The 22,254-nt window shown below is 38.4% G+C and overlaps 7 protein-coding genes across 8 annotated transcripts; 4 read left to right on the top strand and 3 right to left on the bottom strand.

Annotated features, from left to right (window-relative positions):
• Positions 1-1,234: 1,234 nt before the first annotated feature.
• Positions 1,235-3,009, top strand: LOC108847851 (60S ribosomal protein L4-1). Its single transcript, XM_018621211.2, has 2 exons — positions 1,235-2,408; positions 2,712-3,009. Exons 1-2 carry the CDS (start codon positions 1,305-1,307, stop codon positions 2,823-2,825), a joined length of 1,218 nt encoding a protein of 405 aa, XP_018476713.2. The 5' UTR covers positions 1,235-1,304; the 3' UTR covers positions 2,826-3,009.
• Positions 3,010-4,287: 1,278 nt separating this feature from the next.
• LOC108847347 (E3 ubiquitin-protein ligase UPL4) lies at positions 4,288-11,453 on the top strand. Its single transcript, XM_018620568.2, has 17 exons — positions 4,288-4,453; positions 4,771-5,499; positions 5,589-5,699; positions 5,799-5,915; positions 6,001-6,159; positions 6,247-6,408; positions 6,560-6,709; positions 6,805-6,926; positions 7,068-8,151; positions 8,593-9,810; positions 9,900-10,133; positions 10,224-10,328; positions 10,412-10,492; positions 10,572-10,640; positions 10,725-10,853; positions 10,953-11,036; positions 11,163-11,453. Exons 2-17 carry the CDS (start codon positions 4,804-4,806, stop codon positions 11,226-11,228), a joined length of 4,587 nt encoding a protein of 1,528 aa, XP_018476070.2. The 5' UTR covers positions 4,288-4,453; positions 4,771-4,803; the 3' UTR covers positions 11,229-11,453.
• LOC108847348 (uncharacterized) lies at positions 11,402-12,854 on the bottom strand. Its single transcript, XM_018620569.2, has 2 exons — positions 12,373-12,854; positions 11,402-12,192 (listed from the first exon to the last, which is right to left on the bottom strand). The coding sequence occupies exons 1-2, from the start codon at positions 12,844-12,846 to the stop codon at positions 11,596-11,598; spliced, it is 1,071 nt and encodes a 356-aa protein (XP_018476071.2). The 5' UTR covers positions 12,847-12,854; the 3' UTR covers positions 11,402-11,595.
• A 707-nt stretch (positions 12,855-13,561) lies between these two features.
• On the top strand, positions 13,562-15,202 carry LOC108845685 (F-box/LRR-repeat protein At5g02910-like). Its single transcript, XM_018618849.2, has 3 exons — positions 13,562-14,524; positions 14,614-14,787; positions 14,893-15,202. Exons 1-3 carry the CDS (start codon positions 13,562-13,564, stop codon positions 15,130-15,132), a joined length of 1,377 nt encoding a protein of 458 aa, XP_018474351.2. The 3' UTR covers positions 15,133-15,202.
• A 2,072-nt stretch (positions 15,203-17,274) lies between these two features.
• On the top strand, positions 17,275-19,067 carry LOC108846880 (putative F-box/LRR-repeat protein At3g28410). Its single transcript, XM_057005568.1, has 3 exons — positions 17,275-18,220; positions 18,369-18,545; positions 18,684-19,067. The coding sequence occupies exons 1-3, from the start codon at positions 17,315-17,317 to the stop codon at positions 18,984-18,986; spliced, it is 1,386 nt and encodes a 461-aa protein (XP_056861548.1). The 5' UTR covers positions 17,275-17,314; the 3' UTR covers positions 18,987-19,067.
• Positions 19,068-19,437: 370 nt separating this feature from the next.
• On the bottom strand, positions 19,438-20,609 carry LOC108844572 (40S ribosomal protein S23-2). Its single transcript, XM_018617852.2, has 4 exons — positions 20,453-20,609; positions 20,038-20,193; positions 19,842-19,968; positions 19,438-19,735 (listed from the first exon to the last, which is right to left on the bottom strand). The coding sequence occupies exons 1-4, from the start codon at positions 20,455-20,457 to the stop codon at positions 19,595-19,597; spliced, it is 429 nt and encodes a 142-aa protein (XP_018473354.1). The 5' UTR covers positions 20,458-20,609; the 3' UTR covers positions 19,438-19,594.
• Positions 20,610-20,754: 145 nt separating this feature from the next.
• LOC108844782 (mitochondrial import inner membrane translocase subunit TIM14-3) lies at positions 20,755-22,069 on the bottom strand. 2 transcript variants are annotated; one of them, XM_018618080.2, is made up of 3 exons: positions 21,877-22,069; positions 21,442-21,621; positions 20,755-21,134 (listed from the first exon to the last, which is right to left on the bottom strand). In XM_018618080.2, coding segments are annotated over exons 1-3 (339 nt in total). In that variant the 5' UTR covers positions 21,879-22,069; the 3' UTR covers positions 20,755-20,977. The 2 variants fall into 2 exon arrangements, with proteins under 2 accessions (XP_018473582.1, XP_018473581.1); XM_018618079.2 differs by having other exon boundaries at positions 21,442-21,620; positions 21,871-22,066.
• Between the last annotated feature and the right edge of the window lie 185 nt (positions 22,070-22,254).

Raw genomic sequence — 22,254 nt, 5'->3', positions numbered from 1 at the left:
ATCAAGCACACTACATACATTTAGTTTTGTGGTTAAAGATGAAAGTATTGCAAAAGAAAGCAATTCACATAAATATTTGAAAAATCCTCTTATACTGTAGCTACTAACTTTCATATATCACTTCCTGACAAACCTGCAATAAAAAAAGAGTTGATTAAGAATACATCCATGCAAACAAAATATAAACGCACAAAATTAGACATAGGATATAGAACAAACTTGCGTACTGCATTGATAAAGCTCCAAGAGTAGGACATGAAGCATCATCACAAAACCTCAAGGCAAAACAGCTAAGGTGACATTCTAATCCCAGATCTTTTTATGTTACTGCCTATTTTTTGATCAAAGTTTTGAGTGACTAATGCAAAATTTTCTATTTGGTTTCGTTTTATGTGGATAGATTTTTATTATTTGTTTCATCATTTCCAGAATCCTTTGATATATCAAAATTGTTTCTTGCGGCAGAAACCTGTTTACAGAAGAATTATTCCATGTATTTTTCTAGATTGAGTCTTATGGCTTCAGTATTTCTAGCAAGATTCAATTATCCAGAAAGCATTTGCTGCCTTTGGCTAATATTGACTACAATTGTTATAGAATGGTGGTATGGTTGAGAGATTGAGACCTATGAGTTCATGAAAATTAGTATTCAGAAATTTCGATGGTTTGTGCAGAATAAATTTGAGAAAGTGGGCAAAGATGACCGTGGAGAAAGTTCTCTGTCATGTAAAGAAGAACGAAATATGAACTTTTTGGCTCTGTCGTAGTTGTTCGGAGAAGTTCTCCACTTCAGAAAAGTGTATAGGTCATCTTAAACAGGTATATGCTGCAGAGTTCAAACCATCCTCGATGAATGATTCGGTGAAAAATGTGAGTGAGGTCTGGGCTGATAAGACAGCGGCTGGAGTTTGGAAATATACTATCGATCTGGTTTGCTTTGCGGTTGAAAGTTTATGCGGTTTGACTCGAATCAAAGAAAGGATGAATTTCGACTCCAACTTCAGTTATCTCCTACTCGACAAGAGACTAAGCTTTGATGGGAGATTTGATGAACATTATAATATTTCTACACAGTAAATTAGAATACGTATGCACCACCATTGTACAAAGCCCATCGAAAATTAGTGGACAAGCAGCGAAACATGATAAAAAGCCGTTTTCTAGTTTATTTAGGGCCTATGGGCTTTTCAGGCCCGCATATACATCCACCATTTACTATATAAGTCGTCAAAAGCCCTAACTCCACTTTGCGTCGTACCCTTACGCATAATCTCCAGTCGCAGACACTCGTTCCACCCCCTAAAATGGCAGCCGCCGCACGCCCTCTAGTCACCGTCCAAGGACTCGACGGCGACATGACAACCGACCAATCAACCACCGTCGTCTTACCAGACGTCATGACCGCGCCCGTGAGGCCAGACATCGTCAACTTCGTCCACCACCAGATCTCCAACAACAGCCGCCAGCCCTACGCGGTCTCCAAACGCGCCGGTCACCAGACCTCCGCCGAGTCATGGGGAACCGGAAGAGCCGTCTCCCGTATCCCTCGCGTCCCCGGCGGCGGAACTCACCGCGCGGGCCAAGCGGCGTTCGGAAACATGTGTCGCGGCGGTCGGATGTTCGCTCCGACTAAGATCCACAGACTCTGGCACCGTCGCGTCAACGTCAACATGAAGAGGCACGCGATCGTCTCCGCCATCGCCGCTACTGCCGTACCATCTCTCGTGATGGCTCGTGGTCACAAGATCGAGAATGTCCCCGAGATGCCTCTCGTCGTTAGCGATTCGGCTGAGGCCGTGGAGAAGACTAGCGCCGCGATCAAGGTTTTGAAGCAGATCGGAGCTTATGACGATGCGGAGAAGGCGAAGGATAGTATTGGGATTAGGTCTGGTGTTGGTAAGATGAGGAACCGTCGTTACATCTCTAGGAAAGGTCGTCTTGTTGTTTACGGAACCGAAGGAGCTAAGATTGTGAAAGCGTTTAGGAATATCACTGGTGTGGAGCTTTGCCACGTGGAGAGGCTTAACTTGTTGAAGTTAGCTCCTGGTGGTCACCTTGGGAGGTTTGTGATTTGGACTAAGTCTGCTTTTGAGAAGCTTGAGTCTATCTATGGCTCGTTCGAGAAGCCGTCTGAGATGAAGAAGGGTTACGTTTTGCCTCGTGCGAAGATGGTGAACGCTGATTTGGCTAGGATTATTAACTCTGATGAGGTTCAGAGTGTGGTGAAGCCGATTAAGAAGGATGTGAAGAGAGCTGTGCTTAAGAAGAATCCGTTGAAGAATTTGAATGTGATGCTTAAGTTGAATCCTTATGCTAAGACCGCGAAGAGGATGTCTCTGTTGGCTGAAGCGCAGAGGGTTAAGTCTAAGAAAGAGAAGCTCGAGAAGAAGAGGAAGACCGTCTCTAAGGTAAACTCAACGTTGTTGTCTAACTCAAGTTTGATGTGGGTTACAGTTTGTTTTGTAATTTATCATTGCACGTTAGAGGGTTACGAATTCTAAGTCATTTCTAGTGGATTAGTTCAGTTTCTGCTAGCATATGTTGTGTTAGTACTGATCTTGTTGAGTTCATAAGCACTACATTTAGATTAGTTTTGTAGAGTAACTCATATTGTATCCTGAATATTTCAATAGTTTTTAATCTGTTGTGCTTTTAGTACACACAAAGCTGACTCATTTCTCGAACTCTTTTGTTTTCTTGTTTGCTCTTAGGAGCAATCACAAGCTATTAAAGTAGCAGGAAAGGCGTGGTACCAGACTATGATCTCCGACAGTGATTACACAGAGTTTGATAACTTCACCAAGTGGCTCGGAGCCAGTCAGTAACAAGAATATTTATGATTTTGTCGTCTCATATAAGATTTTGGTTATATTTTATGTTTTATTACCTTCTTTTCTTTTGGATTTATCTGTGTTCTAATCTCTTGAGGTCTTATCTTTGTTGAGTTAAGAGGATTTGAGTATGAACATGTTTCAACTTTTCTATTGTTAGTGATTTTGCTTCAATCTCTTTGATCATCTTATCTTTATCATAACAAACCGTAGTCATCAAAGTCTATATTAAGGATGAGAGTTGAATCATATGAGTATATTACCACCATAACTAATATCACTGAAATTGTTAATTTCGTACGTAACAAGGCAGCCCGAAGCCTTTAGCGCATTCGAGTAAAAGCTGGAGTAAAGGGAGAAGCCAGAACCAATGTTTCTTGCCTGAATTTTACAAGAACGTAGCCATAAGCCATGAATAGGGAAAAGAAGGCCTCGATCTTACCTAGTTTCTATCATTAACAGAAGAGCATAAATGTAGACCGGACTCTTCAAAGAAAAAAAATGTAGACCGGACAGGTCCAGTATTGTCAGCCCCTTGGACATAACTAGGTCGATCCGGCCCGAATGATATGATAATTGTGATTCCTTGGCCCTAAAGTTTCTTTAAATCTAACCATCAAAGATCAGATCTTTTTCGTCAACAAAGTTAGATTTTGTTATAATTAATTGGAAATATAACTTCTCTCCAAAAAGGTGTAGTCACAACTTTCCTTATAGTTTTGTCAGATATTTTGTCACTTTCCCTGTAAATTACAAGGAAACTAGTGAGAAAATTATGGAGATTTAAATCAAACATTTAATTGGACGTCCCAGAATTATTTCAAATTAATTATCATGATCAACTAGTTTAAATAAATCGTTTTCTCATTTTTTTCTTTTAAATATTATATTGACTTTTTTTTTTGAAACACTATTATATTGACTAATATAATGAATATTATGAAGATATACTACTGATTTGATTACTTTCTTTCTGACAAATACATTCAGTCAGATTTAGGTGGCGGAAGAATTGTTTTGTTTGTTTATAGTTTCATCATCTCTTATAAGAAACCCTAAATTAAAAGACTTAATGACGCATTAATCATGCTACATTTAATATAAAAAGAAATAAATAACCATAAACATAGATTAATTTGTGGAAAAATGGAAAAGAAGCTTTTGATTAATTGCACGGCTTGCCACTGTTAATAACGACACGTGGAAAAGTAATCACAAGAGGCGGTGCTAAACACTCCAATCCCAAAAGGGGAAAGAACCGGCTTACAAAACACTCGTCCGTCCGATATTCTTTCAACTAATATGAACCGCCCGATCTAATCAAACCTTTCCATTAACATTGGAAGTACCGTGTGCTCCTCCGCAGAGGATATACAATTCTTGACTAAACCAGCCTCTTAGCAAATAAGCAAAGGAAACTGGTACATATATATATACACACCCACAGACACATTGATAGAGAGAGATATCATATAGTTTTTGTATTTATTTGATTTTCTGGAGATTAAAGAAAGCCCTAAAGACTCTCCTCCTCTCTGTTATCTTCCAATCCCTCAGAGGATATTTAAGGTTCTCTCGATAGCTTTCTCTCTCCACAGAGATCGTCTCTGTGATCACGAGAGGTCTGTCTCTCTTCTATAAACTGATTTTTGATTATCACTGCGATCATTGATCTTCTCTGCGTATTGTTTTATATGTTTTTTTAGTATTTTAGTTCTCGTCAGTGAAGCTTCTCTGTGTACTTGGTTTGATTCTCTCTCAGGATATTGATCGCCTTATGTCTGTGTTAATTAGAATTGCAGGAGAAGAACCCTAACTTTTTTTTTTTATTGTTATCTCCACTGATTTTGGGATAGTGATTGAGTCTTAGTTGTTGAATCCTCTTTGTTTGTTAGTAATTGAGAAAGCATCTGTGTTGATCCTTTGTTGGTTTGTGTAGGTTGAAGTTTTAATTGGAAGATCAAAGTGTGAGATGGAGAACAGAGGGCAGAAACGAATGGAGGATGTGGAGGAGCTACCTGCTGATAAGAGAGCTTGTAACTCACAGGACTCCAGGACAAGCACATCTTCTTCCGACTCGTCTGCTCAGAGCCAGTCTCAAGAAGCAGCAGCAGCAGCAGCCAATGGAGCGAGCTCAGGGCAAGAGAACTCCGACGCTGATATGGATACTTCTTCATCTGATTCTCCTTCTAGTTCAGAGGGAGAACAAGAACAAGAACAAGACAGGGAGGAGGACTCGGACTATGGAACTTGCGATTCTGATGATGACCATGATGATGAAGAAGATCCGAGGCACCAGGAGCTCCAGGATATTCAGTATGGGAGATCATCTGAGGATCAGCAGAAATTGAGCTCTCTCGTCTCGAGATTGAGTGAAGAAGTCGATCCTTCTCTGCAGTTGATTGGTCTTACCGAGTTATGTGAGGTCTTGTCTTTCTGTACTGAAGACTCGTTTTCGCCGAGGGTGATGGCGGATACGCTCTCCCGGGTGCTTGTTAAGTTGGCTAATCATGAGAGCAATGCAGATATCATGCTCCTCGCTATCAGAGCCATTACTTACTTGTCCGATGTTTATCCGCCGTCTGTAGCGTTCCTTGTGAAGCATGAGACTCTCCCTGCTCTCTGCCAGAGACTACTGACGATTGAGTACTTGGACGTTGCTGAGCAGGTACATATACACCTTTTGCCACACAAGCCTTTTTTTCCCTTACACCTCAAGAGTCCTTGTTTTGATCAGTGTTTAATTGACTTGGCCAGTGTTTGCAAGCACTTGAGAAAATATCCAAAGATAATCCAGTGGCGTGCTTGAATGCTGGAGCAATTAAGGCAGTGCTTTCTTATATTGATTTCTTCTCAACAAGCTTACAGGTTTGCCATCTGGAGAATGATCTTGCTATATCAATTTTTTCTGTTTCTTGTGACTTGGTTTAGCTTGAGTTATTGATTTGGCCATCGCATTTGTATCAGAGAGTCGCAGTTTCTACTGTGGTGAATATATGTAGGGAGCTTTCCTCTGAGTCTCCCTCGCCTATTATGGATGCTGTTCCAATTTTGTGCAATCTTCTTCAATATGAAGATCGACAGGTGAGACTGATAATCAGTTCACTTTTCTTTTCTTATCTGAAAAGTGTTCTTCTACGACATTGATAGCATTATGTTGTGATTGCAGTTGGTCGAGAGTGTGGCTATTTGCTTGACAAAAATAGCAGATCAAGTTAGCCAGTCACCTGAAATGTTGGATCAACTATGTAGCCATCAACTGATTCATCAATCCATACATCTTTTAAACTTGAATGGCCGCACCACCCTATCTCAACCTGTTTACAATGTACATGAGATCTCTTCTTCTTTTCCATGATCGCTCTTGATATTCATTGCATAAACATAACATCTGTGTACTTTGGCTTTCTGGCAGGGTTTGATTCGATTGCTAAGAAAACTATCTTCTGGTTCAACTTTGGCCTTCAGAACGTTATACGAGCTTAATATTGGCTACAGACTTAAAGAAATTATATCCACGTATGACATTTCTCATTCAGTGTCTTCTACACATCCCAACAATACATGTTCCAACCAGGTATGAGTATTTTCATAGATCACTCTTTTGTTCCTTTTTACTCAAACAGAGGGATTCTTTTTTCTTTTCAAAATAGTCATCTCTCAAAGTATCTTTTGGTGGAAGAATGCAATGATATAATGTTGGTGATGAAAATCAATTTACTACTCAGGTGCATGAAGTTCTTAAGTTGGTGATTGAGCTTCTTCCATCTTCACTAGTAGAGGATAATCAGCTGGCATTGGAAAAGGAAAGTTTTCTTGTCAATCAGCCCGATCTCTTGCAACAATTTGGAGCAGACATGCTTCCTGTTTTGATTCAGGTTATTTCCGACATACAGTTTTATGCTCTGTGCATATGAATTGTTATGGTTATTACTCTCTTAAGAGTATGATGTATCTTGTGAGTTCTTTGTAGGTGCTAAAATCTGGAGCGAACGCATATGTTTCTTATGGTTGCCTATCAGCAATTCACAAGCTGACTTGCTTGAGTAAGTCGGCTGATTTTATCGATTTACTGAAGACTGCAAACATTTTAAGGTACATTGTTTTGAATTCATTAGTTCCTTTTCTTTTTTTTCTGTTGAGAATTCCTTAACCCTGTTGTTTTCAAGGTACATCTTTAAGTTTTCTCAACCCTGTTGTTTTCTAGCTAATGATAGTACTTTCATGATGCTGCAGTGTTTTGGCGGGCATTTTGTCAAGGAAAGATCATCATGTGGTCGTTGTAGCACTACAGATTGCTGAAGTGCTTCTGGAGAAATATAGAGATGCTTTTTTGAATTCGTTTATAAGGGAGGGCGTTTTTTTCGCAATTGAAGCACTCTTCAAGACTGATAGGGGGCAACAGAATCCAGTATCTGCTGACGTCTCACAAAAGCCTGTTTCGAAAGAGAATGTGAAATGCTCATTGTGCCAGATTTTTGAAAGATCGAGTTCCTCTTCTTCACAAACTTGTAAGATCGAGAAAGATTCTGTCTACATTCTCGCAACACGTATCAAGGAGAGATTCTTTGGACCTGAGGTATTCGACTCTCAGAAAGGCTTGACAGATGTTCTCCAGAACCTCAAGCACGTGTCATCAGCACTTAACGATCTGATGAATGTACCTGTGGATGCACGTGCCCTGCATACTGAGAAGTTCTTCTCAATATGGAATCAGATCATCGAAAGGCTCAACGGAAAGGAATCAGTGTCCACTTTTGAATTTACAGAGAGTGGAGTTGTAAAGGCACTGGCAAATTATCTGTCTAATGGACTCCACCAAAGGAATTTTAGCAAAGGCGATCCAGAATGTGATAGTTTACCATTTGTTGGTAACAGATTTGAAGTGTTCACAAGATTACTTTGGTCTGACGGCGAGGCAACTTCATCCGTATTAATAAAGAAGCTCCAAAATTCCTTATCTTCTTTAGAAAACTACCCCACTGTCCTAAGCCAGTTTTTGAAGCAAAGGAACTCGTTCGCGACTGTTCCCAATGGACGTAGCACAAGTTATCCAATCCTAAGAGTTCGTTTTGTCAGAGCAGAGGGGGAGACTTGTTTGCGTGATTACTCCCAAGACTTGGTCACCGTTGACCCACTTTGCTACTTGGATGCTGTCGATCAATACATGTGGCCTAAAGTCCATTTAAAACCTTTAGATTCCGTCGAAGCAAAAGATCAAGCTATGGAATGCCAATCTTCTCAGCTGCAGTCGACTTCGATATCTTGTCAAGGTGAAGGCTCAAGCCATATGGAGATTGACATTCCTAATGCATCTCAGGTACTTTCTAATCTTAGCCTTGCGGAAGTTGCATGTGCAACCTTCCTTTTATCTTTCTGATTTGCTTTGATTAGGAGGAATTCAAGAGTCTCGAGTATTAAGTTTAGAGGAAGCAATTGTGTTCTAGAATAGAGTTCTCTGCTTTCCACCTGATTTTCGAATGGTGAAAGTTTTCAAGATGGAACGAAAATAATGGCTTTGATTTTTACTCGTAGCTGCATTACTCTTACTTTTGCATCATAGACGTTAGTTACGCTTTCATGACTTCCAAAGTAGCAGTATTTTGAATTGAAGATGAGCATTAGGTAGTGTTTCGATTGTTGGTTTACTTGAGAAGAAGTTGACTTAGTTAGTATCTTTCCTTCCCTTCAAGCTTCTTTTGTTAGTTACTATACTATGTAAATTTATCTTTTGCGTCTTTGGAATTTTTTGCGTCTCAAGGGATCTCAAGAGGAAGACCAAGAGCAGCTTACAGATTCAGGGGAAGAGAATACTTCCGAAGAGAATAATACTTCCTCATCTGAAGAGGAGGATGCGTTAGCTGAAGAGGATCCGTTACCTAGACTTTTGTTTCGTCTAGAAGGGATTGAACTAGACCGCTCTTTGACTGTATACCAGGCAATTCTCTTGCACAAACTTAAATCAGGAAGTGAAACTACCAACGATTCCAAGCTGAGTGGAACCCACACCATCACTTATGAAAGGGCTCCACAACTGGCAGAGTCTCATGAAAATCAGATTCTTCTCGGATCTATTATGAACAATGACGAGTATCACTCGTTTTTATCCTACTTGTTTGCTCATACGCTTGGTTTGCGCTACATGGGAACAAATCCTCCTGCGTATGACATATTGTTTCTGCTTAAGAGTCTGGAGGCCATGAACAGATACCTCTTTCACCTGATTTGTCATGAACGGATTAATGCTTTTGGGGAAGGTAGGCTGGAGACTTTGGATGATCTCAGGGTGGAGGTTCGTCCTGTGCCGTATACTGAATTTGTTAGTAGCAAGTTTACAGAGAAGTTAGAGCAGCAGCTGCGTGATTCCTTTGCTTTGTCAACGTGCGGTCTACCACCGTGGTTTAATGATCTAATGGGTTCATGCCCATTCCTGTTTAGTTTTGAAGTCAAATCCAAATACTTCCGGCTTGCAGCATTCGGCTCGCAGAAAGTCCATCATCATCCACAACACCTCAGCAGTTCAAGTGGTCATGGTGAAGGGCGCCCAGCAACTGGTAGTTTGCCTCGTAAAAAGTTCTTAGCATGCCGTCAAAACATTCTGGAGTCTGCTGCAAAAATGATGGAGTTACACGGCAGCCAGAAGGTGGTCATTGAGGTTGAGTACAGTGAAGAAGTGGGAACTGGTCTTGGGCCAACGCTGGAGTTCTACACACTTGTCAGTAGAGCGTTTCAAGATCCCGACCTTGGCATGTGGAGGAGTGATCGTAGTTCCTTTGCTGGAAAACCAAGGGAGGGCTCCGGATCTTTGGTGGCTCCTTCAGGACTCTTTCCACGACCTTGGTCAGATACATCAACTGCTTTCCCAGATGTGCTGCAGAAGTTTGTTCTCTTAGGGACAGTGGTCGCAAAGGCTTTACATGATGGACGAGTCTTAGACATTCCTTTCTCCAAAGCCTTCTATAAACTGGTTCTCGGACAGGTAAATTGGGATCAAGCATCACATCTTACTTATGCATATCTCTTACCTACTTCGCAAAAATCATTACTGAGCAAGTTTTTTTCATGTAGGAGTTGAGTTCATTTGACATCCACTTCATTGACCCAGAACTTTGTAAAACACTGGTTGAATTGCAAGCTCTGGCACGTAGGAAAAAGGTTTTCTCAGAATCACAAAGTGATGCCCGAGCAGCAGCCAAGTGTGATTTGAGTTTCCGTGGAACAAAGATTGAGGACCTTTGTCTTGAATTTACCCTGCCTGGCTACACGGACTATGTTCTCGCTCCCCATTCTGCTAATGATATGGTACGCTAATAATTTCAGTTTTGTGAACTAGTCTCTTTCGCAAGTTCCATGTACATTGTCGGTTAATATCGACTCTCCTTGTCGTTCTAGGTAAATTTGGATAACCTCGAGGAATATATCAAGGCTATTGTCAATGCAACAGTATGTAACGGGATCCAAAAACAAGTGGAAGCGTTTCGGTCTGGATTCGACAAAGTACGTAGAGACTTCTCTTTAGCTCCTTTCTTCCTCTAATAGTTTTTTTTAAGGTTGCTTGAATCATTCCTACACGCTTGCAGATTTTCCCTATTGAACATCTTGAGATATTCAATGAAGAAGAACTGGAAACTCTCCTGTGTGGAGAACGAGATCTCTTTAATGTAAGTAAACCTTCAGGTTCGACGGTTTTGGGTACCGTTTTTTTTCATCAACTGAGAAACAAACTCCTTCCTTTTGCAGATGAATGAAGTCTTGGATCACGTCAAGTTTGATCATGGATATACTTCTAGCAGCCCACCTGTTCAAAATGTTGGTTTTCTTCTTTAAACACAAACCATCTTTCTGTCTTCGCGGGTTAAACTAAATGGTCCCATTGTTGTTTGTATTCCCTAGTTGTTGGAGATTCTGCAAGAGTTTGACAAGGAGCAACAGCGAGCCTTTCTGCAATTTGTAACAGGATGTCCTCGTCTACCTCCTGGGGGCTTGGCGTCTCTCAATCCCAAACTTACAATTGTCCGCAAGGTACAGTCTTGACTCAAATTTTTGCTCACGTTATTATGTTAATACTTTAATCTCTCTATGTTTTCTCATCAGCCTTCTGTTTCATTTGTTGTGCAACAGCATGGTAGCGATTCTTCAGAAACAGACCTGCCGAGTGTGATGACATGCGCAAATTATCTCAAGCTTCCACCTTACTCTTCCAAAGTGATATCTCTCTCTACATCTTTTGTTAACCACACTCTTTCTTATTCCTGTGTACAAAAGCCGGTCTCTGGAACGATCTCATTGTGTTGTGCTTCTGCTTTTTTGTTTCTTGTCTGTGTTGTGTAGGAAAACATGAAGGAGAAGCTAATTTATGCTATAACTGAAGGTCAAGGTTCCTTCCATCTCTCTTAGATTAGCATCTTGTGACAAAAGATTAGCAGAAGCGGTAGGAGGTGAGGGAAGGAGAAGAGTGCAACTGTTGGAAGAAAACAAGAGGAAGCTCTTCTTCGCATGGTTTAAAGTTTTTTTTTTTAAATTTCTTAGGCTAATCAATAGATGTAGAAATACATTTTAAAAGGAAACTCTTGATGGAAAAGAGTTGTATATTTAAAAAAATTCACCTCAAAGGTTCTAATATTGTATATATTTTAATATGACAAACTAAAAAAAAAATCTGCAGAATGCATAATCACATGATTACACAAAACTGAACAATAATTTCTTCTTAGAAAACCATACAATAAGATAGTAATGCCATATTGCCATTGATCTGAATGAATCATTCTTCTGGCAATGCAACAATAAATTTGGCAAGCGACTTGGTATCACCACCAAAAGTAGACGGGACGCCAAACACAAGCCCGTTTGAGATGGAACCAATCCAACATGAACTTCCTTCAAATTTGTCATCGAACGCTAAATTCACATCAAGTACTCCAACATCTCTCACCTCCTCTAAATCGTCACCACAATCGCAATCGCTAAACGCTTCATCTCTAGTGTGTATCTCTACCTTGGTACCATTTTCATCACCACCTTGTTGCTTGACGAACAAGAATACATTCGCCCTAGCTGTTTCTCGGTTAGCAAATGTTTTTTTCATGCAGACTAGTGACATTTTCGAGCATGTTTTACACAGGAAATTAAAGGGATCACCGCGGTCGAGAACCGAGGCTGACGAAGACAGTTCAGTGAGGAAATTGATTCTTTTGTTCGATGGGAGGTAGAAGAGTGGATTGAGTGTGGTCTGTGAATGAGCTAAAGAGCTTTGGATTTGAGCCCATTTGGTCAAGAAGTCTGTCTCAAGGAGGATATCAGCTAATAGGATGCTGCAGCTTATCCCAATTGAGTATCCACCACTCTCAAAACTCGTCACCTATTAACAAAATTAAAAGAAAACACATCCCCATAAAAAATTAGTTTATAATTTATGCAGAAAAATTGCAAGTCCAAGAAACTCAGTTTTAATAACAACTTTTACTACAATATAGGTTTTTTGACATATTGATCTGAACTAATTTCAGTTAATATAAATTTAAGGTAAATAGTTAGTTACCTGAACATAAAACAATGGAGAGAATCGAGGATCAACTTCATCAATGTCTGTCCAGAAGACAGTCTCTGCTTCAGCTCTGCTTTTGTCTCTTTTCACCATTTCAAAAAATTCCGGCAAACTCGCTGGGAACCTAGCCTCAACGAGCCTAACGCCACAGTCATTAGCCACCACCTCCAGACCATCTTCATCCGCCGTTGTTGTCTTCCTCCTCCACCGCAGTCTACCAGCAATCATCGGATGCTCAGTCAAGGATCTCCCTAATGACTCCCTCATCCACCCCGCCACTAACCACCCTCTGTCACCACAATCACCTGCATGCTTGTAATACGTGACTATGTTTAATGTTCGCTGGAATATTCCTGATCCCAAGGGATCTCCAACGGATATGGAGCGGACTCTACGGTGTTTCGTGACTTCCACCGGCGGGACTGTCTGTAATCCAGCGATCATCGACTTTTTCAGTGTGGTTTCCATATTTGGCTCTTATTTGTTAATTGGATTTACATCGTCCTTTCCTTTGCTATATTTATAGGAACATAAAAAGTTACTTGCATTAATTGAAACTGTTTACATATTTACTTTATCCACTCTCTTTTTCTCAATTTGCTTAGAAAGTATACATGGAGTTTCTATGCTCATTGGCCTTTGCAGTTGGGTGCAGTAAAGTAGTAGTAATGTCTCATTCATCAAACTGTAATGGTTGCAACTGTATATCGTCGACAACCTCTTTTATTAGCTGTCTGACGTGTGTGGAATTAATACGACGTTGCAAACTATTACATGACATTAGTTTACAAAAAAAAAACTATTAAATGACATGTTAATAGTTAACAATAAATTCTCGATTTATATAATTCATGTTTTAGTTTTTTTTTACGTAAAAACTGAATGTTGTAGAATTAACTTATCATTATATTTAAAAATAAAATTTGAATTAAATGTAAAATATGATTTCTATTAAAAATAAAATGAAGTAAAGTAAAAAATAAATTAGTGTACTAAAATAAGTTTATATTAATATGTAAAAGGTAAAAAAAAGAATAATAAAATAATACAAAGGAGTATCTGTATAGGTTTTCTATTGTTGTTTCGGCCCATTAACATAATAGGTTTTTGGCCCATTATTTGAATCATCACCCGCCACTACAAAAAAGAGCCACAGAGATGAATAGACGCTTGTGACGACACCATGTCTGACGATCGCCCAGAGATAGACGGCTTTACAGCCGCAGTAGAAAACCCTAGCCACCGCAAAATCAAACGAGGGAGAGAATCAATCGACGGCGAGGATTCCATCAGCTCTCTACCCGACGCGATCCTCCAACACATTTTCTCTCAAATCCCGACAAAGTACGCAGTCAGAACCTCCGCTCTGTCCAAGCGATGGAGGCACGTATGGTCCGAGACGCCTTTTCTCGACATCGATTGCTACAGATACGAACCCGATTCGGTCTACGAAACCTTATCCAGATACTCATCTCCCAAAATCACGAGTTTTAATCTCTCAATCAGCACCGAGGCTAACCAGATCGACAGGTTTATCGATTTCGCCGTGTCTCGCGACACGGAGAAGCTGTCTCTAGAGTTCCGTCATTCTCACGCCGTACCTTACCTTTTCCCCGAGATCTTCTTCACCAGCCGCTCTTTAAAGCAGCTCTCTGTGGAGTACTCAGGTACTATCGATAAGATTCCTGGACACGTCACCGTGTCTTGGACTTCGCTGAAGACGTTGTCTTTGAGGGGATGTGATCTTTCTGACGAGGCATGCGCCAAGATACTCTCTGGCTCTCCGCTTCTCGAGTGTTTGACTTTGTTTGTTGATAAACTGGAGCTTCTTGATCTCAGCGAGTGTCTGATGTTAAAGAGATTGGATGTTCAGTCCTGGGAGCAAACGCTGAAGATCGTGGCACCGCGTATCAGCTTTTTGAGATTGACTCACAGCGATGAGTCGCGATGCGAGTTATTGGATGTCTCTTCTTTAACAGAAGCTAACGTGGACATCTACTGTTCCAGACGTCTTGGTTTCTTGTACGATGACTTTGGCGATCCTGAGACTGGTTTAGCTGATTCGCTTCAAGTGTTGATCCTTGAGGCGCTTGACAAGTTGCAGAACGTGGAGAAACTTACTTTGTGTGGAGCTTTCTGTCTTCAGGTAATAATCTCTTTTTTTTCTTTTTACTAAGTGAAATGCTTATTAAGCAACAACCCTTACGTTTTCATTTGTTTTGTATTTGTTTATAGATCTTATCTCTTGCCGTCCTCTGTGGTGTTCCTTTTCCGATGTTTAAGGTCGAAGCTTTGACTCTGGAGACGGCTATCTATCCATCTATTATTCCTGGTGTAGCAAAGCTGATTCAAAACTCGCCAAGATTAAAGACGATCAAATTTGAGACAGTTGACTGCAAAATGTTAGAGGTAATCGACACATTAGTGATTAGACCATTTATTAGTCTTCATTTTATTCTTTGTCGTTCTAATATTGTTGTGAAAGCATTATTATCTTTCTGTTGCTGCATGCAGGAGACTCGTCTTACCAACTACTTGTACTGGAAAGGCTTGGAGACGCGTCAATGTTGGGAACCGAAAGATGTGGACGGCCCGAGTTTGTCTGAACCGAAACTCATGACTTCTGTCATGAAGTTTCTGTTGAAAACAAGTCGAAACGAGTGGTACAAGGACGGGAGTTACACTTTCTCACTCAACAAAAACTCTGAGTTGTCTTTTGTCACTCACTTCACTCAAGACTGTTTATTTCCTTGAATCTTATTCTTATTAAGACCTTCTCTCTGTAATGAATTATTTTATATTTTTGTAGTTCTTTATTTGACTTTTTCTTTTCCTTTTCGATCGTCATATAATCCAGTGTTTTTTTTTAATAAACATATAATCCTGTGTTTTTGTAAGTAAAATGGTTCTTCGAATTATGCGGTCTCGTTTTTTAAGCAGGATAAAAATGTGGTCTGGTCCCTAATAGTTGAATCTTTTTCTTACAAGTTAATTAGAGCACAGGGGGGTATTGTTGAGTATTTTTACTTACTCAATAGGCATGAGGTCACTATTTGCACGGGGTAACGCGAATGTAAAAATTATATATTCAAAAGTAAGGTTGTTCAATCCGGATTTCGGTCCGGTTTTGGTTCCGTATTTTAGTTTATTAAAATTAGATATTATATTAAAAGTATATCTACTTTGGCTTGATTTGGATTATAGAATATCGGTTTTAGTTTATTCGGTTTTGTACCAAAAATTCAAACTGTATTTATTTTATAACATTTTGTCAATTTAATTTTGTATAAATAAAACTCAAATTTATTACACAGTACTCTAGTTTTTAATTATAATTTTTATATTTTATTAACTATTTAAAAGTAATTAAGTAAAAACATTTCATTATAATTTTATAAGATAAAAATAAAAAGGAATAATAATATCATAATATTATTAAATAACTAAATTGTAGCACAAATGTATATCAATGAAATACTTTATTTAAAAATAACAAAATATTAAAATTACCATCTTAAATATCAAGATCATATCAATAAAATAAACTGCATATATATATCATCAATTATATTATGTAATTTACATATACCTATAACACTATGTATTAATTAATTAGTTTATTTGGTTTGATCAATTTATATAGAACAATATCTATATACTATAGTTTTTAAAAAATAACATTCATTTAGTTTATACGGTATTACAAAATTTAGATCACTTTCTTTATTTTGGTTCGGTTTTTGGTCTAGATAATTGGAATACAACATCAAAATTCCGGCTACTGACATTGGGCAGGATGAGTTTATATCAAAATTAACAAAAATATATTATATGGAAAACTAAAATTTATATATTTGATTGAATCAAACTTTTTAATTAATATACAATATTTTACTTTTTGTTAAATATATAATTTGTTCTATGATGGGCTATCTCATTTTTTAAAAGTTTTTAGGTCAAATAATCACTTATCGCATAGTAGCTTAACGTGTAGACGAAAATGATACTTACCTTCTATTTGGTAGCGAAGATCATCTTTTCGTTTTTTACAAACACAATCGAAAAGGAAATTAGGTTATTCAGACTGAGAGAAATGTTAGATAGCAATCTGTGTTTTGCGTGGAGTGAAAATTAATATAAATATTATATGTAACAAATACTACTTATGTTTTCTATTGTTGTTGGTTGATATTTACATAATCTACAATAGTAAAAATACAGTATAACATCTTTAAATTAATAATCGATAGATTAATATCTCTATAAATTAATATAATTTCATAGTCCCAAATTGAATTTTTGGTTCAATTAGTATCTCGATAAATTAATAATCTCTATAAATTAATAAAAAAATATAGTTTTGGTGTAGTACCAATATTATTAATTTATAGAGGTTTCACTGTATATAGTGAAAAATGCAGAAGCTAAAGATAATGGAATGTGAAACAAATAGATAAAATGCTATGAAATTGAAATATATCCTTGTATACAAGAGGGCGATGTACTATGTAATACTTAGGACAATACAATTATTACTGTATGAACCTTATACTATGCTTACCAAATCATTATTTATGTAGACAGTGGAACTTATACATTGGGCTATGTACGCTGATGGTTAGTTTCCATTAGTTAGAATACAAAATAATGCTATTATATTATTCTAATTAATTAGAGTACATAACCGTATATTTAGATTCACATAAGTTATGTAATAAATATTTGAATTGCAGAATTTTGATTCACTAAATTTCTGAAATTATTTGATTTGCTAAAATTTAGTAATCCCCTCTATACTGTATTTGGTATGTAGTTAATGCGTACGATATGTTATCTGTACATCAATTTAAAAATAAAGATTCACTAAACTAATGAAATACCCAACAACGTAGGAAGTGGTAGAAACCCTAGTAACCTCAAAAACAAACGAGCTTCAATGGATCATATGATGAGAAGAGTTGATTCCATAAGCTCAATGCCAGACGTGATACTCCACCATATCCTCTCCTTTATTCCCATCGATCACGGGATCAGAACTTCAACCTTGTCCAGAAGATGGAGGCATGTATGGTGCGAGACACCCTGTATCCATTTTGGTGACTATAGCTGCGGAAAGCCGAGGGTTCGCGATATAAACCAAACCCTAATCTCCTACAAGGCTCCGAAAATCAAGAGTTTCCATCTTTGTGTGCCAGAGTGGGTCCCTGAACTTGAACCCGGCCAGATTGATAGCTGGATCGAGTTCGCTGTGTCCCGTAATGTGGAGGAGCTGTTTCTGTCCTTCAACTATCGTGTTTATGGCGAGACTTATCGTTTCCCACACTTGTTATATCGTAGTTCTTCCTTAGAGAACCTCAGCCTCGATTTTCTTACGATCCACACCCGCGGATTCACATTAGTTTCTTGGAAATCTCTAAGGACATTGAGGTTGGGCTACTGTTCTCAATCTCCTGATCATGATTTTCTCTCTGGCTGTCCAGCTCTTGAAACCTTGACTCTGGGTTACTGTGGTGGAGTCCATCGTCTTGATCTGAGTAATTCGTCACCTACTATGACAACATTGAAAATCATTCGCCATCAGTCCGACACTCCAGGTTTATTTGAGATTGTAGCACCGCACCTCCGTTATTTGGATTTGAAAAACACTGAGGAACCATGTACTTTAGTTGATGTCTCCTCTTTGACCAAAGCCAGAGTTAACATTCGCATGGACAGGCATTATTCTGATAATGATGATGATGATGTGAAAGCTGATTTTCTTCAACTTGAAAACATGTTGCTAAAGATGCTAGCAAAACTGAGTAACGTAGAGGAGCTTACTTTTAAGACAGCCTTTCTTCAGGTATATATATTAATATATGATTATTATTTTTTTGTTTACTATTCTTACATTTCCTGATCAGACCATGGTGCTTTGCGAAACTTTTAGCAAAAATTTATATTTCATTCGGCCATGCATGACTATTTTTTCATCGTTTAATTATGCATAGATCATATCTCTCGCCGAACTCCGGGGTGTTCCTTTCTCAACGCTCAACAAGGTCCACACTTTGACTTTTAAGACCATGTTTGCAAGATCTGTTATTCCTGGTATAGCAAGGTTATTACAAAATTCCCCTGGATTAAAGAAGCTTATAGTACACGCCAGGGAACCGATATGCATAGAGGTAACTTTTTTTCACTCGAAATCTCTTTTATACCATGCAAATTAAGGAATATGTCTTTCACCTAATTATGTGTATAGGATTTGATTTGATTTTTTTTTAAATCACATGTGTTGGATTTACACTTTTTATGCTAAACAGGATCGGGATCTGGACACGTATTTGGGTTCGCAAGGCTTGAATCTGGATCAATGTTGGAGATCAAAATATGAAGGGTTTCCTACCTCAATTGTTTTTCGTTTTAAGGATGCAACGTGGTATTTGAAACTCGTGGCTTCGTTCATAGAAATGGTGCTGAAAAACGTAGAGACACTAGAGACGCTAGTTGTAGTGTTCAAAGATGTCCGCTGCAGTGATGATCCAACATGGTTTCAAGAGTTGCTTGAGATGATTCCAACGATTTCTAACAACAATAATGTCTCCATTGTGCTCGGACGCGGCTAATGTATTTTCATCAGTCATTTATTTTAAGTCTTGGATCTTTTATACAAAATTGAATGTTCAGTGCACTTTTGATGTTACAAAAAAAAAGTTCAATACTCTTTTGAATCATTTATATGCAGGTTCACTAAAAAAAAATATTATAGATAAGATTGATCATCAAATATATAATTCAAGTTTCGGAATGCGTACAATCAAAATCAATTTTATACATGAAGTTTTGATCAGGCTCCTTGTTGTTCTTGTTCATGGACTTATGTTCTTGCGTCTTCACCTCTCATGTACTTTATGATCAATGGTTCTTGACATGTCATGCTTAGGATACTTGATAAATCGAATCCGCATAGCGAAGTGACAATGATAAGTCACGATTCATAGCCAACGTTAAGCACAATAAGAATATGATCCAAATGATTAGAAATGGGAGAAAACTGATTCGTTATACAAATAAAAATAAGGTCAAAACTAAACTCAAAGACTCATTGAGAAAAAAAAGTTTAAAACACATAGTTTTGGAATCTTAAGTAGAATAGAAGAGAACATTAGAGTTCTTTGAAATTCAACTACCAAAAAGGCTCTTATAACATCAAAATCAATTTCAAAAGCATTGTTTAAGATCTTGGCTTCTCCTTCTTCTCCTTGAAGAGGGCCAAGAGTGAGACACCAGAAACCTTGACGACCTTGAACCTAACTCCGGGAATATCTCCCACAGCATGACCTTTACGCCCAAATCCAGCAATCAACACCTCGTCCTGTCAACAACAAACATAGAATCAGCGATCTAACAGAAAAACATCAAAGCTTAATCATGATTAGTTGGAAAGGGATCTTAATTTAAAAAAAAAAAAAAGACTATACATTTTCCTCAATGTAGTTCAAGCAACCATCGTTGGGGACAAAAGCGGCAATCTTCTTGCCGTTCTTGATAAGCTGAACTCTAGCACACTTACGGATAGCAGAGTTAGGCTGCTTAGCCTCAATACCGCTGCATGATCAAAACACATAGATCAGCTCAATATACTATTTTAAAACTCTAAATTTTGAAAGGCCTTACATTTTCTCAAGAACGATGCCCTTGGCGTGGGAAGAACCAGCGAAAGGCTTCTTCCATTCATTCCCCTGATGTGACTTCTTGTACTGCTTGTCAGCCCACCTCTGATTGATCCGGAGTCTTTTGAGCTTGCGCCCTGCTCCCATACCCCTTGTCTTACTGTAATAATTCAGTTGATAAAAAAATGCAGTTCAGGTCTAACAATCAATCAGCGATTCAACCAAGTATTCAGTTAGAACATATAACTTCATTTTCCAAACAAAAACTAAATAAGACATGTACAGATTACAGCACAGAGCAACTTAAATATCCACATCTACCACATGGATTCCTACTATACTCAAAATCTCCAAAATCAGCTAGATGAAACGCTAACAGAGAGACAACATAGGGAGAAGCTAAGAAAGGAGAAACGTACCCCATGTTTCTAGATGGAGGTGATGATGATCAACAGCAAAAGCAAAGAGGTGATATGTTTTTTAAAGCGGCTGTGAAAACCCTAACCCTAGTGATGCCTGTGACTCCCCTGATATATATATGCGCAATGTACCTCCTCCTCAGGCGAATTATGAATACTCGGCCCATTAACAGATAGGCCCATCATTAAGCAGAATTTTCTTCCGGAGAATTTGTCAATGGTCTTCTTCTTCTGATATAATAACCCCAAGCTTTGAAAAGAAAGCTAACATTTTGTGAATTCTGAGCTGATACACCCAATAATTAATCAATTTCTTTTTTTTATTCAGTACATGTGTCTGATTACACAGGCTAAGGTGTTTGTATCATATAACAAATATTGATCACCTTCTTCTTTGGGAAGATAATAATGATATACAACAAGAAATTGGTAGCACATTCAAAATGAAGAGACAAGAAAGAGTTTTGCTTGTTGGGGGGGGGGGGGATGATTTGTATTAAACACTCAAAAATGAGAGAGAGAGAATCAAAAAGCAGAGCCAGAGTTATTGGATTTGCCAAGCATGATATCTTTGGCTTCATTGATCTTAGAAGCAAGATAGTGACTACCTCCAGCGTCAGGGTGGTTTGCTACCATCACTCTCCTGTGAGCTTCTTTCACCTTCTCCGCCACTACCCTCTCCCTGTTATTATTATTATGGCCAAAAGAAAAAAACACCACAAACACACATTAAAAACTCAGCCAAAATCTCACCAGAGAACCAATTAAATTAGGACGTTAATCTAATAATTACAAGGAGGTTGGCTTAGTCTCAAGTAAATTGAATGTCAGGATTTATTAAGCTACACAGCACAAACTCAAAACAGTAGAAATGCATTAGTCAACCTAACTCTAGCTGGTTACATCCCGGATGAATGATCCCAATACCATTTTTTTTTCCAATTTGAGAAGCAAATGAAAAAGAGATGAATGAGGAAGTAAAGACAGACCTAACACCAAGAATGAGAGCAGCTTCGCGCCGTGTCATGGCAGCTTGGAAACCACCTTCATAGAACCTGCGCATTCTAGGAACGATGGGCCTGGCCTTGAAAGCTTGCCAAGCGAGTATACCGTATCTACCAGCTATAGCAGCAGCAGCTACTGCAGCACCTGCAACCATTGGCGTAGCCTGTTGCAAATACCAACCAAAACGTCACTCACTCAGATACAAAATTTAAAAAAAAAAAAAAAAACATTCTCGATTGCTTTCACAGAACCACAGATTTAGATCAATCTCTCTCCGTTATAACCACAATAGGCCACAGATAGAAAGAAGGGATTCAATATCACCAAAATGATTTTCCACGAGAGTCCAGCGACAATGATGAAAGAATTCGAGGATAAACGAAAAAAAAATGAGATGAGATTTATGAACTTACCATCGTATCGTTGTTCACGTAGGTTTGAGCGAAGAAGCTACACCAGATGAAATTGGATTAAACAAATATAATATTCTTCGATTATCGATTCTTCTCTCTATCAGATCGGGGATGCGCGGGGGATGGGTTTTAGGGTTCTTCTTCAAGAGGAAAGAGGAAAGAGGAAAACAAAACCGAACATAAAAAGATCTCTGTCTGCCTCCTTTTTTGTCTTAATTTTATTTTTGCGTGGGGAAGAGGTCGGTTTATGTGAGTATTTCCAAATTTTTTATTTGGCCGGTTAACTAAGTCAAAGTCAATACCTTCTTTCTCGCTCAGAGGATTCCTCTACTGTAATATTCACCGAATTTAATTTATTTAAATTAAAATTTAATTTTAACATAT

Source organism: Raphanus sativus, chromosome 3 (genome assembly GCF_000801105.2).
Source record: "Raphanus sativus cultivar WK10039 chromosome 3, ASM80110v3, whole genome shotgun sequence".
In the NCBI taxonomy this organism is placed as follows: domain Eukaryota; kingdom Viridiplantae; phylum Streptophyta; class Magnoliopsida; order Brassicales; family Brassicaceae; genus Raphanus; species Raphanus sativus.
This window is presented reverse-complemented; position numbering and strand designations above follow the sequence as displayed.

What these genes read in the sequence shown, in the direction of transcription:
- LOC108845685 (XM_018618849.2), top strand. Translation starts at nt 13,562, where the DNA reads ATGTCTGACGATCGCCCAGAGATAGACGGCTTTACAGCCGCAGTAGAA. An exon ending in GTGGAGCTTTCTGTCTTCAG is followed by an intron (nt 14,525 to 14,613) that starts GTAATAATCTCT and finishes ATTTGTTTATAG; the next exon opens with ATCTTATCTCTTGCCGTCCT. An exon ending in TTGACTGCAAAATGTTAGAG is followed by an intron (nt 14,788 to 14,892) that starts GTAATCGACACA and finishes TGCTGCATGCAG; the next exon opens with GAGACTCGTCTTACCAACTA.
- LOC108847348 (XM_018620569.2), bottom strand. Translation starts at nt 12,846, where the DNA reads ATGGAAACCACACTGAAAAAGTCGATGATCGCTGGATTACAGACAGTC. An exon ending in CTCCATTGTTTTATGTTCAG is followed by an intron (nt 12,193 to 12,372) that starts GTAACTAACTAT and finishes TTTTGTTAATAG; the next exon opens with GTGACGAGTTTTGAGAGTGG.
- LOC108847347 (XM_018620568.2), top strand. Translation starts at nt 4,804, where the DNA reads ATGGAGAACAGAGGGCAGAAACGAATGGAGGATGTGGAGGAGCTACCT. An exon ending in TTCAATATGAAGATCGACAG is followed by an intron (nt 5,916 to 6,000) that starts GTGAGACTGATA and finishes TTGTGATTGCAG; the next exon opens with TTGGTCGAGAGTGTGGCTAT. An exon ending in TTCGGTCTGGATTCGACAAA is followed by an intron (nt 10,329 to 10,411) that starts GTACGTAGAGAC and finishes ACACGCTTGCAG; the next exon opens with ATTTTCCCTATTGAACATCT.
- LOC108844572 (XM_018617852.2), bottom strand. An exon ending in GGCATCGTTCTTGAGAAAAT is followed by an intron (nt 19,969 to 20,037) that starts GTAAGGCCTTTC and finishes TTGATCATGCAG; the next exon opens with CGGTATTGAGGCTAAGCAGC. An exon ending in TGAACTACATTGAGGAAAAT is followed by an intron (nt 19,736 to 19,841) that starts GTATAGTCTTTT and finishes TGTTGTTGACAG; the next exon opens with GACGAGGTGTTGATTGCTGG.
- LOC108844782 (XM_018618080.2), bottom strand. An exon ending in GCTCTCATTCTTGGTGTTAG is followed by an intron (nt 21,135 to 21,441) that starts GTCTGTCTTTAC and finishes TAATAATAACAG; the next exon opens with GGAGAGGGTAGTGGCGGAGA.
- LOC108847851 (XM_018621211.2), top strand. Translation starts at nt 1,305, where the DNA reads ATGGCAGCCGCCGCACGCCCTCTAGTCACCGTCCAAGGACTCGACGGC. An exon ending in AGAGGAAGACCGTCTCTAAG is followed by an intron (nt 2,409 to 2,711) that starts GTAAACTCAACG and finishes GTTTGCTCTTAG; the next exon opens with GAGCAATCACAAGCTATTAA.
- LOC108846880 (XM_057005568.1), top strand. Translation starts at nt 17,315, where the DNA reads ATGGATCATATGATGAGAAGAGTTGATTCCATAAGCTCAATGCCAGAC. An exon ending in TTAAGACAGCCTTTCTTCAG is followed by an intron (nt 18,221 to 18,368) that starts GTATATATATTA and finishes AATTATGCATAG; the next exon opens with ATCATATCTCTCGCCGAACT. An exon ending in GGGAACCGATATGCATAGAG is followed by an intron (nt 18,546 to 18,683) that starts GTAACTTTTTTT and finishes TATGCTAAACAG; the next exon opens with GATCGGGATCTGGACACGTA.